Raw genomic sequence first — 15,144 nt, forward strand, 5'->3', positions numbered from 1 at the left:
TGAAACCCTTGCAATTCTGTTCTGATGCTACATGTCCTATGGCCTTAGTTGCCATTCAAATTTAAATGAGACACATGTTAGTAGTAGTAGTAGGAGGAGCAGGAGCAGTACTAATATTTATACTTTTATGTATACGTCTAGACATTTTAGTAAAAAAAAAATCAATCCAAAAATGCTTTTGACTTAGCTGTGATTCTATTGTGTATAGACTGACTTTGGGGGTGTAATGATTGCAACGTATCTTAAATTCGTAGATTGCAATAGTATAACAAAGCTATTTATTTGTTTACTCATCAAGATTTCAAGGAGTTTTACCCCCAAATAAGTATACATTAAACTGAAACCTTACACTGTAAGTACATATTTTACTTAATATAGGGAAATGTGTAGGAAATAAATGAATATAATCATCATTAGCAGCAGTAGTGGTAATGGACAATAGTCTTCGGCTCATTTACATGGAACTAAACCCCACTGAACTTAAGATTTAGTCCTGAGCAGGCATGCACAGAATCACACTGTCTCATAGAGACAATGAATATAAGCCCCTTCTCACACTGCTGCAACATATAAATATATTGGAAATCTTAATTCAAAAATATAATGTTTATTTGCATGTATTCAGTGGAGCCCTGAAATTTTTGGAATAGCCATCAACAACATGAATAAGTATGCTGACAAAATACAAGTAAGAGATAAGCTGAAATGGCCAAGATATATCACACCAATTATAGGAAAGAGCTCCACAATGGTAATGGAGAAAAAAAGGCAGATTGCATATTAAGATCCATATCTACACTGTATACAATATATGGTTTCCCACTTTTATCCTTATCTCTGTCCAGTACATAAATCCCCTAGCAGCTGCTATACATGAACTAGAGGTGAAAGCCGCGCAGCAGAACATATTCAGAAAATCACGTTCCATTTGTCTTCTGGGGAAAGTTGCCAAAAGTCCTAACACAAAAGCAGAGCCTCCACCGCCTAATCTCTGCTGCCTACAATCTGCAGGAGGAAAGTAAAGATGTAAACAATGTCTGTGTAGATCTTGAGTGCTCCATACACATATTCCTCAGGGCTGATGGTATGTTTCCTGTTGCCTAGCACCAACTGAGTATCATAGGCAAGGAACTGTAAAAAGGCAAAAGAAAGCAGTTAGGACACAAACTTTGGAAAAGCATAGATTCTTAAAGTTGGAAATTACCCCAAGGGCCATCTAGTCCAACCCCATAGAGAGCTAAGAGATAATTCCTTAAAATATCATCTTTGAAAGCTATATATATTACTAAGTCAGGCTAAGGGATGGAAATAGAGTATGGGGAGGGAAAATTTCCTTTCACAAATTTTGACTTTAAGAGCCATCCATGCCTTTGAGTCTTGTACATAATTACAGGGTGTTTCAAAATGATGGACCTAATTTCAAAGCAGTATATTTCACAATCAGGTCCATTAAAAAAAACACTGGATATAATTCCACTGAACCCAGGGATATTACTGAGTTGGTATAAACACGTAACTGGGAAGTTCATGGAAATCAGAAATATACTTGATCGAGTTAATCTGGGGCTACAGGTCTAAGAATACATAGTGAACAAAACATATTCCACTTTTATCAGTGTTCTGTAACATACTCTTCAACCCTGTGGCCAAAATCTCTTCAACTCTTCCTAGCCATCATCTTACATACTTCTCCCTTCTTGGAGTTAGTTGCCACAGTACAAACATTACTTTGATATACACCACTTGTAGAGAGACTCAGGCTGCATCTACATTATAGAATTAATGCAGTTAGACACCACTTTAACTGCCATGGCTCAATGATATAGAATAAAAGACTTTGTAAAATTGTATTCATTCTGTTTATTCTACCATGATGCATCCCCTATTCTCCCAGTCAAAATTAGCACATATCCATGAGGCTAGTAATTGCATTCTTGCTCAAGGGTGAGGAGGCAACCTACCCAATCATGTTAGATAAGCAAAAATGTCCCCAAGATTCTGTAGTGCTATGGAAATGACAGCACATATGCAGCAAGCCCGTACACACTACAGTGACAATAAACCATGGCATGATAGGGTTGTTGTAGGTTTTTTGAGCTATATTGCCATAGATGCAGGTGAAATGTCAGGAGAGAATGCTTCTAAAACATGGCCATATATCTCAAAAAACATACAACAACCCAGTGATTCCAGCCATGAAAGCCTTCGACAATACATGGCATGATATTCATTCAATGGAAGGGAAAAGAATTCCAGAGCCTGCCCTCTTCTTTAGTCTAACTACTATGGGACTTGAATGGGGGTGTGAAAGCTCAGTGGGGCAAAAACACCAAAATATCCTAGATTGAAGTGGTGATTTTTTCCCCCTCTAGATGTTTTTGGATTTCTACTCCAGGCAGCATGACCAATAGAAATGGCATGGAAAAAACGGGTGGAATTCAAATTATTATTTGCAATATCATACAAATGATAAACAATACACAGATAATGTTCTGATTTTGCACCAATCTTGCTTGCCTGGAGAATCCTTGTGACAGGACAGACAACCAATCTAAAAGAGCAGTTGAACTAAAAGTTTTTTGGATAGCAATTCAGTATGTTCATGGAAACTCTCTACTAACCAGGGTGAAGGCAATTGCACCAATGGCGGCATACAACATGTGGAGCCAGGGGACCTAGAAGAAAAGAAAATTAGTAGGTTGATTTATTTCTGATTTACTCAAATGTAACAAAACTCTTGGAGCCCTCATTTAATGTAGCTATGATGGGAATTGAAGGCGAACATCAGCACAGATTCCAGATCTATTAAGGGGGTGCAAACTTGGAAAATTTACAAATGATGATGTACAATTATTGATCATCCATAGTCTCTACTGTTCACAACTAATCAGTGGTGGCCAGTATCTTCCAAAATAGGTTCAGCACCTCAGATAAAAGTTTGGGCTAAAACTCTTGAGTACATTCGCCAGCTTTCACTGTAAGTTAGCTTCCATGGAGATGGGTACTTAGCAAAATGATCTAGCAAAACTAGATGGGAATTCCTATCAGCATAAAGTGATCTGGTTCCATCACACATACATTTGACCCATAATGGACAACAAGAACGGGTCAAGTATCCAAAACAAAAAATTTGCTATAACTACCATTTGTCCCATGCCCCATTTGATTTTTCATATACTTACATATTTGAAGGACAGGACAATGGCTGTGATAATCCCAGTCACCATAACGACGATGCCCAATACACAGAACAAGCCAGCACAGGATGTGAAATCCACCTGTGAATGAGAGTAAGAGACATGATGCAGGGTGCAAGCAACACATGATCCATTCTGCCTAAGCCTGAATTTGTCAAACAGGAGTCTTTTTGACAGGATCTGTATGATGTTGTAGACTGAATTTTGGACTACAACTGATGTACAATGACACTGCACTGATATGAAATAGCCAGGGAGAGTGATAGAATTTTCTTCCCCTCTCCTTGTCCCTGAAGCCCTCCATATCACCCAGAAAGCAACTCCATTTATGCTGACCATTTAATGCAGTTCAAAGCTAGCTTCAAACTAATTAGTCAAACTCACAAAAGTGCAAAAAAGAATACCCTTAAGTTTAAGGAAAAGAATAGGACCCTTGACAGACTTTTAGAAGGACAATGTTTTGGAAAGCACCTCCACTATTTCCTTAAGATCCCTAAATGTAAAGGTAAAGATTTCCCCTTGACATTAAGTCTAGTCGTGTTCGACTCTGGGGGATGGTGCTCATCTCAATTTCTAAGCCGAAGAGCCAGCGTTGTCCATAGACACCTCCAAGGTCATGTGGCCAGCAGGACTGCATGGCGCACCATTACCTTCCTGCTGAAGCAGTACCTATTGATCTACTCACATTTGCATGTTTCAAACTGCTAGGTTGGCAGAAGCTGAGCCTAACAGCGGGAGCTCACCCTGCTCCCTGGATTTTAACCTATGACCTTTCAGTCAGCAAGTTCAGCAGCTCAGCGGTTTAACCCACTGTGCAAATGGAGTGCCTAGCTTTTTTTCTCACCCCTGTCATCATCATCATAACTTTTTAAAAGTAGAAAGTGATATGTCTGAAGAAGTGTTTATTCTAGTGAGGACATGAAAAAGAATGCTTGGTTATACCTTCTTCACATGTTGTTTCAAGCTTACTAAGAGAGTGCATATTTAGATTGAAGAATTAATACAGTTTGACACCTCTGTAACTACCATAGCTCAATGCTCTTTGAATCTTTGGAGTTGTAGTTTTACAAAGACTTTAGCCCTCTTAGCCAAAGAATGCTGGTGCCTCAACAGGATTCCATAGTACTGGGCCATGGCAATTAAAGTGGCATCAAACTGTATAAATTCCACAGTGTAGACACACCCTAAGTAATGTCTGAATAGGGATATGAACCATAAAATCCACAGTAAAGTCAAAATTCAATAGGAAGAACATAAACTCTTCAGCTACCATGGTCAATAAGTGCAAGAACGCACTTTATTCTTAAGCTGAATTTTCTTCTAAGATCATTCTTTAACTTGAAAATAACCTTGATGCTTTCTGCATACTGTGTTTTGAAGGGAAATTGCTTCTTTCTTCACTGCAGCAAATAAGGCAGTTGGGGAGAGTTGCAAAAAATCCACAAGGGAGAAGAATGCATGCCAGTGGGATATATTCACAGAAATTGAATATAGAGAAGACTTCAAGATCATTCAGCTTGGAGAATTATAGCAGCTTAACACCACTCTAACTGCCATAACCCCATTTTATGGAACAGTGAGATTTATAGTTTGTGACACCAGAGCTCTCTGACAGGGAAGGGTAAATAGCTCACAAAACTGAAAATCCCAGAATTCAATCACTGAGCCGGTCGTTAATGTGGTGTCAAACTGCTATATTTTTCAGTGCAGATAAAGCCTGTATTTCCTCAACCTTCATTTGCTGAAAAGAATTCAGCATGTTGGAGAGAAGGGACTCATGTTTCTGCTAACCCAGCAATGTTGCCTCAAAACAAGAAAAAGAAAGCACCTCACCTTTGTTTGGAAGCAGAAGATTGTGACAATTATGGCCACAATTGCGGTGATTAGCATGGCAATTAGCACAGCCTTTGTACTGTACATGCTGCAAAGAGAAAAGGAAACAATTGGTTTGTTTCAGGTTTGTAACCTGTAAGACCAATTCAACAGCAAATGACACCATTTAGTGCAGATGTATGATATACCAAAGGGCAAGAAGATGAAAATGTGGAGAATGTCACAACAGAACAAAAATAATGCTGTTTTATTAGCCATTAAGAGAAGAAGCATAATGATGCTTTACTCCATAGCTTTATATGCAGTTAGAAGCAAGCTGATTAATATCAACTGAACTGACTTCCAAATAAATATACTTCAGGTCACTTAAATCTTCCACTTGACAGGTATCTGTCATTATATTTTTTAATTCTGACATAAACAGTAATGATGAGTATCTACTATAATTAAGTGCCGCCATGTTAAACTATCTAGTAAATGAAAAGGGGCAAAATGTTCTTCCGTCTTTTAATGATCAAGAGATTTTCACTACACTTATACTTAGAATCATAGAATCATAGAATCAAAGAGTTGGAAGAGACCTCATGGGCCATCCAGTCCAACCCCCTGCCAAGAAGCAGGAATATTGCATTCAAATCACCCCTGACAGATGGCCATCCAGCCTCTGTTTAAAAGCTTCCAAAGAAGGAGCCTCCACCACACTCCGGGGCAGAGAGTTCCACTGCTGAACGGCTCTCACAGTCAGGAAGTTCTTCCTAATGTTCAGATGGAATCTCCTCTCTTGTAGTTTGAAGCCATTGTTCCGCGTCCTAGTCTCCAGGGAAGCAGAAAACAAGCTTGCTCCCTCCTCCCTGTGGCTTCCTCTCACATATTTATACATGTCTATCATATCCCCTCTCAGCCTTCTCTTCTTCAGGCTAAACATGCCCAGCTCGTTAAGCCGCTCCTCATAGGGCTTGTTCTCCAGACCTTTTATCATTTTACTTAGTCCCATCGATGTTTAACTGGGCTCTCTTTCAAAGCAGACCAGCTGCAAACATGTTTCAAGAACATCTGAGCATAGAGGGTTACTTTTTAAAAGTAATTCATTTCCATTTGAGTTGAGTCAAAAGAGCTCTTCCTATTTTGATAGTGCAGAAAGATTCAATAAGTGACAGCCATCACAGACATTTTTTTTCTGGAAAAGTGTGTACAAAATGGTCTGCTAAAGGTTAACAATCTGGAGTGTGCTTGTTTTCCAGACCTGGATAAGTTTATTTTATTTATTATTTCTTTAATTTATAAAAGTATTTATATTCTATCTCACATGAGAAGATCACAAGGCAGCACTGTTGAAATGTCTCACCTTGTTTTAAGGAGTGTCATTCATACTCACTACATCCCTAGGAAAACATCCTATTATTAATTTTTTATTTATTAACTTTATTAATTTTTTTAAAAGAGAACAATTACAAATGTTTACAAAAATTGAATAAAGAAATCCCTAGGGCCAATTTATAGCCATATATAAGAGACATCCATAATAGGAAGAAAATGTAGAGTAAAGAAACAAAATAATACCACGTGAAGCGATCTATAAGCAATAAGGAAAATGTATATATGTGTGTGGGTTGTTTAGATACTGGTTTCCTTTTTTTCTTCTTCTTCTTGGTTTTCTCTTTTTCTGCCCCCTTCCCCCTCCTATGCTCCTACTTTTCTCTAAAACCATGTTCACCTACTTTCACTGTATTAAGAACCAGTATCATAATCATGTCAATGACATTTTACCTATAGATTTCCTCTTTTTATGTGGTTAAGGATGTTTATGTCATTCACCAATAAAAATGATTTTTTTTTAAAAAAAGGAAAACATCCTATTCTGAGATTCAGTGTATCACCTCTAATTAGAAACACAAGTCTAGTGGCTAGAGAGCAGACTTTTAAAAAGAAGAATTAATAGCAGTTATTTTTGTTGCTTACCTAGCAATGGTGCCTGTCATAAATCCCATGGCCAGTGTCTAAAAGAAAAACAGAACTTAATTTGATCACTGTCGCCCCAAATATTGTCACAGTATCTGTACATGCACATGTATATTGAGAGCTTCAATTCTGAACTAGCTTCTCAATCAGCCTGAAAACCTAAGTGAAGCATTTTAGTCTACCTCACAGGATTACTGAGAACATTTTTTTAAAATAAAAACAAGCAGGTAGAGAAAAGTCAAATATTCATACCTGACTATTTTGGAAGAAGGCTGTGATAGCCATTTAATGAGTTAATTTTTAAAATGTAACGTCTTTCTCTCCAATGCAACTGAAACGCCAGTTCAAAAGATTCAATTATTTCCACACACCCTCCAACAAAAATGTGTACTTACAAAGACGAAGAGTAGGATGAGATTCCATGGAAAGCGTCTCCTGGAAAAATTCAAGAAGGCAGAATATAGGTTAAGTAATGAGTATCACTCCACATAGGGACTTCACTTTAGACCAAGAGTTTCATCAACTAGCAATCTGAATCAAAGTGGTCAGTTGTGTCTTAGCTTTAACCAAAACTAAATCTCTTCTTCAATCAGAAAGAGGGCATTATGGGGCTAAAGACCAAAAAATAGCAACCACTTTCCCAAACTTGCTTGCATTAGCTGCTTTTTATCATTGTATATTAAGTTAGCCCTCATTCCTCCAGTACAACTTTTCCCAATCAGTACTGTGCAGATATACTCAATTGTTCCCAGCCTGGATGGTGGGCATCAGAGAATCTGGCTGGGCAAAATGGGACCTGCAGTCAAACACCTCTGTGATTTCAAGTTGGGGTAAGCGTCTCTACCATACTGTACACCTCTAGTTTTTCATAGCTCTACAAAATCCTGCCCAAAGTTAGCCTCAAATTTCCTCACAACCTTTCTGTCCAAATCTGCTTCTACTTCACCTAAATCCAACTACTTGTTTTAATTCTACATTTTATCAGGTGGAGCCTGGTTGTCTATCTTAGATGCACAACAATAAGGAGTTTGTTCATATTTTAATTATTGACTGAATCAAAGGAATCTACCCAATTTACACTCCTTTCCTTTCAAGAGATGACATTTGAGGGACATAGACTCCCTGCTATCAGATTTGGTGAACAATTCCAAGACTTGTCTGTGAGATTATAGGACTATTTCCAGGCCATCCAGAGAAGAAAGAGGGTCTGGGGATTTTTTTTTACAATGGGAATAAGGATTTCTATATCACAAGGCTGGGGATCATACAGCTCCTCCAGATCTTGTTAGATTGTTGTTCCCAGTGTTCCTCATCATTGTCTGTGCCAGCTAAGGGTGCATCAACACTGTGGATTGAATGCGGTTTGGCACCACTTTAACTGCAATGGCTTAATGCTATGGAATTATGGAGAGTGTCATTTTAAAAGTGGTTCACTAAAAGTGCTGGTGGTTCACTAAACTACAAATTCTTGGATGACAATTCCTGGATGACAAAGCATTGAGCCAGGGCAGTTAAAGCAGCATCAAAGTGCATTCATTCTACAGTGTAGATGTATTCTAAGGCTGCTGGGTGCTGTCTTCAGCATCTTGAGAGCTATATAATTTCTGCCCCTGTTGTACAGAGTTCTTCCTCTTTCTTGCCCACCAAGTAGATCCCAACTATACCTAACACACACTCACCGTGGGCCTTCACAACATACAAGCACCAGATAAGTGACCAGGAACACACCACTGTAGGCAGGAAAAAAGAAAAAGTGAGATGTTTACATTTCCACTGAATGATCCTTCTCCAAAGACAAAAAGCCTGGGTTATGATGTACAGTAAGCTCCTCCAAGTACTTGAAAGCAATGGAACAGGGTCCCAACCTCTGAGATATGGAGAGAAGCTCATTTAGACTGTGTTTCTTTTGCCATTCGTGGCATATAGGGGATTTTCATGCCGAATCAGCACAGTGGGATGCCCCCAGAAATTGATATGTGACCTTGATATTAGCCTAACTCCATCCTCACAGGATTGTTACGAGTGGGAAATGTGTAATGCCACTTTCAGATACTAATTTCAGAGAGGGTAGAACAAAAAGGAAACAAACAAACAAATTATAGAAGAATCTGGCTCAGGCCTAGGTTAGTATATGACAGCACTGGTCTGTAAGCACATGAGAGAAGATGATACTTACTATGATGTGTAATACACAGCAACATTTCTCCTTACAAACTCGGACACAGGCTCACTGTGGAAAGTCAACATTATGTAGCAGAGTTAAATATCTTCTCTCACATTAGCCATTATATGGAGAAAACCCCCAGAAAAATACAACTTCACTCTCAAAACATATTTTATTTTGGAATAAAGTTTATTAAAATATCCTTATAGTTATTTCAAGCTCTAATGCTGATTATTACTCACTGACAATATTAACGTATTTCCATGTAGCTTATTAACAATAATGAACAATTCAGGAACAGAAGACAATATCTGTAGATTAAAAGCATAGTTGGAAGGTATGCTGCAATGACAGTTATACTTTAGAAATCATCTGAAATTAGCAGAACTTAGAAAAGTTACTTTTTTCTGGATTACAGTGACAGTTCTGTATGGAGAGCCTTGGGAATGCTAGTCCAAAAAATACACTTCTCCACGACATTACCATTTCATATTCAAGGAAGTTTTTAAAATGTCTAACCCCTAGTGATGAATTCGCCAGTTTAGATTATTCCTATGACAAAATACCAAGTATTTACAACAGACCCTTAGGGCCCTTCCACACAACCACATAACCCAGAATATCAAGGCAGAAAATTCCACAATATCTGCTTTGAACTGGGTTATCTGAGTCCACACTGCCATATATTCCAGTTCAAAGCAGATAATGTGGGATTTTATTCAGCTCTTTGAAAGGGGCCTCAGTATCCACTGGCTCTGGTTCCTAAACCCTATGGATACTAAAATCCATGGATGCTCAACTACCATTATATAAAATTGTGTACTAAAATCATGTCCCCTGTATAAAATGGCAAAATCAAAGTTTACATTTTTGATTTTAAAAAATATTTTTGAGCCATGGATGGTTGAATCTATGGATGCAGAATGCATGACCATGAAGGTCCAACTATATTTGCAGTAAATGAGTCATTAGAAGGAGAATAAATAGAAAACTTGAGTGGCCAAAGTATAGTCAGACTATATTAGGGGCCCATGAATGTCCTGGCAGGGTACATAAAGAGTAACTTTTCCCAGTTCTGATCTGCACTGTTCTATTCCCCCTGTCACCTAATAGCTAAGTTATATCTTAAGATAAATAAATAAATGATCACCTAATCTGCATTGGCTTTAACATGCCTGTATGATTTCCATGTCTGCACGGGATATGTCTACATGTTTCTGGAAACTGGATAATTCCAAGCGCTATTAAAATTAATGACGTTTGATCCCAGATTGCTGTACAATTGTGCTACAGGACCTTGATATTCCTGGATAGGTATCCTCTGTAGGCCTTTGCTAGGTCAGCCAACACAACTCTATAGTAACTTCTGGGGGAAGCATACCATACAATCACACCGAAAAACCTAGCAAATGCCTAGAAAGACCATTTTCCCCAAGGTGTGGGTAAATGAAACCATGGACATGGATTCCATAGTTATGAGGGTCTTGCTGTAGACCACATCTGGAAGCTGAAAGCAAGCCTACTAATTTTCTGCATGAGCAAGAAAGGGGAAGGCAACAATTTGTTAAAATCTACAATTTGATGATGGTCCCTGCACAGAGAAAAGCAACACAGGTGCAGGACTGCCCCAGTGGAGACTTACACAAAGGAGAAGATCGCAATGATTGCCACTGTTATGATGAGCTGCACTGAGATGATGGCATAGACCTGGAAACAAAGACATGGTTTATTTATTTGTTTATGTATTTATTTTATTTATTGGTTTGTTTGTTTGGAAACTTGACCCTCTCCCAGAACTGGGATCTAATGCAGCTCACAATGTAATTCAAAACAACTGAAAGCACAAATTGTGATTTTAAAACATAGTTTAATCATGCTAAGGAAAAGAGGAACAGGCCTTTTTTTAAAAAAACAGAGCTGCTTGCAACCTGTATGTGTGTGGGGATTCCTCACCCTTTTTATTCTTTGTTTCTTTTGGCGAGAAAAAGGATGGGAGTCTAGAAGGGCTGGGAGCTATAAAAACAGTCGTAGGAGCTACAAATGGCCCAGAGATACATTTTCCCCATCCTCTGCTCAAATCCTCTGAAACACATTTAGGAACCCTATAAAAAGCATTAAAATATACACACCATTCACCCCCACACCCCTATTAAAAGCCCCCACAGCAGCAAACAAGGTCTGTTGGCCAAAGCCTGCCTGAACAAATCTTCTCCGCCAACTGACAGGAGGACAACAGAGGGAAGGGGTCAGCCTAACTCCTCTTGGCAGGGAACCACAAAGCAGGAAAGACTGCTATCAAGGTCCTCACTTCTGTCCTCACAAAATGGGCCTGAGGGTGGTGGGATTCAGATATATGTGAATCTGTGCAAATGAACATTCAGAATCTCTCTTCTCCACTAGATGTTAGGACCCCATGAAGGATGGTCATATTCTTGAAGTCTATACTTCAGATCCATCAAACCACGTCCAACATGATCCTCTTCTAGGTTTCATTTCCCACACAAAATTATTTCTCCCATTTGTTTTGTCTTCCCTTACAGGAGAACACAACTATCCCCATTTTTTTCTGAAGCTGGTGGATTTCTGACATCAACCCTGATGTAGATACCTCTGATATCAGCTTAATTGTGCACTATCCCTGTCTCCTTTTTTTTTTTTTTTTTTTTTTGGCTGCAAATAGGAGCCCCCGGTTGCGCAGTGGATTAAACCGTTGAACTTGCTGACTGGAAGGTCAGTGGATCGAATCTGGGGAGCAGAGTGAGCTCCCACTTTCATGCCCAGTTTCTGCCAACCTAGCAGTTTGAAAACATGCAAATGTGAGTAGATCAATAGGTACCACTCTGGGGGGAAGGTAACGGTGACCTCCACATGACCTTGGAGGCGTCTATGGGCAATGGCAGCTCTTCGGCTTAGAAATGGAGATGAGCACCATCCCCCAGAGTCGAACATGACTAGACTTAATGTCAAGAGGAAATCTTTACCTTTACCTTTAGGAGCTTCCTTTGCATCATACAGGCCCTTATTTTTGCCATTGGCCCCATGTCACATGTTTCATCAGCCCAAAACATTTGAAGGATACCAGACTGGGGATGAGTAGCTTTTCTCAACCTTGGAACTAATGTTCAGGTCTCAGGGAACTCTTTAAAAAAAACAAAAACCTCCAGCTCAAAAAACAACCTGTTTTTTCAGTAGTGATATCTCACAGAATTCCTTGCAACTTCTCACAGAACCCTGACTAAAAACCCTTGTCCTAGACACCTCCCCTTAAAAGCCTTTCCATTTGGGAAAAGAGTGTGTTTCCATTCTCTTTTCTTTTGACATGAGCAGGCAATAAGCCACGATTAAAAAAAAAAACACCCACCAGCAACAATTTTTTTCCAAAGAGAAGGAACAGTCACAAAACCAGAGGTTTACATTGGGAGCTGCCCAGCACCGATTCCATCAAAGTTACCTTGCGGATGAAAGTGTGTCTGACTTTCTTATCATCCCAATCTGCAATACGAAAGGCTCCATCCCCTCCTGAATCACCACTGATATAGCTGTCACCTGTCAAAGGAAGACGTGATGACATTAATCCTGTAGTAATACACTTTCTTAAACTGGAAGAGAAATAACAAAAGAGATTTTCTGGACTGGAGAGCTCCATTTAACTTGCCTTGTCTTCGGATAGGGAAGGAGGGAGGGAAGAAAGGAAGGAAGGATGGATCTGTGTGCCAAAGATAATTATGTGTGATAATTATGTTAAGAAAGACTGGAAGTCAATATAGGCAAAGGTATATATTATATTGTTAGTCCCTATTATCACACCCAATTATCACACCGCCACTGAATCAATAAGATTTACCTATCAACCTCACCAATTGCCAAGTGATTCTGCTGTTGGATGAACCAGCAGCATTCAAGCCATACAAAGAACCTGCAATTTTTCTGCAAGGCTGTAACATGTCCCCCACAATCTGAGTTTCATTCTACCTCTGGCAAATCCTATGAAAGGAGCTGTCAATAATAGCCAAGCTGTCTCATGTTCTCATTGCACTGATCATCCAAATTAATTAGATCTCAACACCAAGATATTCTTCAGTGGCTACTATTGTATTCCAAGACTGGAATGTATGGCTGGATGAATCCTTGTCTCAAGAGAGAAACTGAGTGTTCAGCAGGGCACTTTTCACAGCCCTTAGTAAGCAATGCTCCAGTTGTAGTAGCAGATTAAAGGAAAGAGACATCTTAAACCTCTTTCCTGACTCAACCCATCCTTCTCACCACATACACCACATTACATCCTTTAATGTCATATTAAACATCTAAATCTGCCTATTTTTACTATTGTGACACCTTCTATTTTCACTAGTCACTACAAGAGAACTGTCTGCGCATGCAGAAAGGATGGATAAAAAATATTTATCGCTCTGACTAAGACTATGCTACAGAGATTAAAGTAATTTAGTTTACACATTATTTTTTAAAATTAAGTCAGCAAGTTTAATTAGCTGACAAACTTAATTCAGCTTTAGTCTAATTATCTTGATGCAACCATGCAAAATGCACTGTCTGAAGAAATCATCAACAAATGGCATTTCTTCTGTGCAGGAGTTCATTTACTGTTGATTATGGCCAAGCAGGAGAATGAATTACTGAGACTGAATTAGATGATGGCTTGGACATTTTGGTCTCAAATAAGAACTACTTTGTGCAAGAAAAAATACATACAGAAATGGATTACATGAGTTGGCTAAAGGTTACATTACACACACCTTTTTTCTAGTAAGCCTTGTGCCCAACTTTATCCCGTTATCCTGAAGAAGTGGTCTCTGTTACTAACTGGAAGCCATCTCAGTAGACACAGTGATAGTGCCAAGACCAGGCTGTGGCACAGCTAGTTAGTAGCCAGCTGCATTAAATCACTACTGACTGAGAGGTCATGAGTTTGAAGCCGGCCCGGAGTGGAGTAAGCTCCTGACCCTTAATAGTCTAGCTTGCTGTTGACCTATGCAGCCTGAAAGACAGTTGCATCTGTTGAGTAGGAAATTTAGGTATCCCTTTGTGGGGTGGATAATTTAACTAATTTACGACACCATAAATCCTTCCAGCAGCATGCGTAAGAATGAGGAAGTACTCCATTAAGGACACAGTGTCACAAGTGGACGGTGAAGCGACAGCTCTCCCTGTGGAATTGAGCATATCCTTATGAAGCCGGAAAAGCTGGAATGCTAAATTGCCTCTGTGTCTGTCTATATATGTTGTATGTCTATGGCACTGAATATTTATTTATTGTGTCATCAGCATGTATATGTGCCATGTAATCTGCCCTGAGTTCCCTGAAGGGTGAGAAGGGCAGAATATAAATACTGTAAATAAACAAATAAACAAACAAATAAATAAATAAGCGTATACTTTAACTGCCATGGCAACATCCTATAGAATCCCAGAATTTGCAGTTTAGGGAAGCATCTTTACAGACCACTGGTTCTCAACCTGAGGGTCCCCAGGTGTTTTGGCCTACAACTCCAATAAATCCTAATCATTTTACCAGCTGTTAGGATTTCTGGGAGTTGAAGGTGAAAACATCCAGGGACCCACAGGTTGAGAACTACTGTTATAGACACTTCAGTCAAAATATTCATCTGGTATCTCTGGACCAAACTATAAGACTCACAAATCCATAGGACAGAGTATGGCAATTAAAGAAGAATTATACTCTAGTGTAAAAGGGCTCTAGGGGTTACCAAATGTCACCAGAAGACACAATCCTATGCCCCTCAGGGAGATCATAGAAACCAATTTGCCATAATCTTCAGGCTGTGAATGCACAACTGCTTTAGCACTTGACTTCCTCCTCTTTCCCTATTTCTCTTTTTCTTTTTTACTGAGATTATGAATCTGTGGGTAAACTAACCAGTGACATATGGTTGTTTCTATGATGGTGGTGAATCCACAGGCAGTTTTAATTTGAACTTTAAAGAAGCTATCCAAGATGCTGAATTGTATCTC

The 15,144-nt window shown here is 39.1% G+C and overlaps 1 protein-coding gene across 1 annotated transcript in view; it reads right to left on the reverse strand.

The window, feature by feature from the left end:
• Positions 1–591: 591 nt before the first annotated feature.
• TMBIM1 (transmembrane BAX inhibitor motif containing 1) overlaps positions 592–15,144 on the reverse strand; it is a 56,148-nt gene continuing 41,595 nt past the window's right edge. The window contains exons 3-12 of the mRNA XM_060773577.2: positions 12,605–12,699; positions 10,796–10,860; positions 9,166–9,219; positions 8,669–8,719; positions 7,385–7,424; positions 6,990–7,027; positions 5,031–5,118; positions 3,183–3,278; positions 2,622–2,675; positions 592–1,131 (exon numbers count right to left, since the gene is read on the reverse strand). Coding sequence (XP_060629560.2) covers positions 985–1,131; positions 2,622–2,675; positions 3,183–3,278; positions 5,031–5,118; positions 6,990–7,027; positions 7,385–7,424; positions 8,669–8,719; positions 9,166–9,219; positions 10,796–10,860; positions 12,605–12,699 — 728 coding nt within the window. The 3' untranslated portion in view covers positions 592–984. The remainder of the gene's footprint in view (positions 1,132–2,621; positions 2,676–3,182; positions 3,279–5,030; positions 5,119–6,989; positions 7,028–7,384; positions 7,425–8,668; positions 8,720–9,165; positions 9,220–10,795; positions 10,861–12,604; positions 12,700–15,144) is intronic.

Source organism: Anolis sagrei, chromosome 1 (assembly GCF_037176765.1).
Source record: "Anolis sagrei isolate rAnoSag1 chromosome 1, rAnoSag1.mat, whole genome shotgun sequence".
NCBI lineage: Eukaryota > Metazoa > Chordata > Lepidosauria > Squamata > Dactyloidae > Anolis > Anolis sagrei.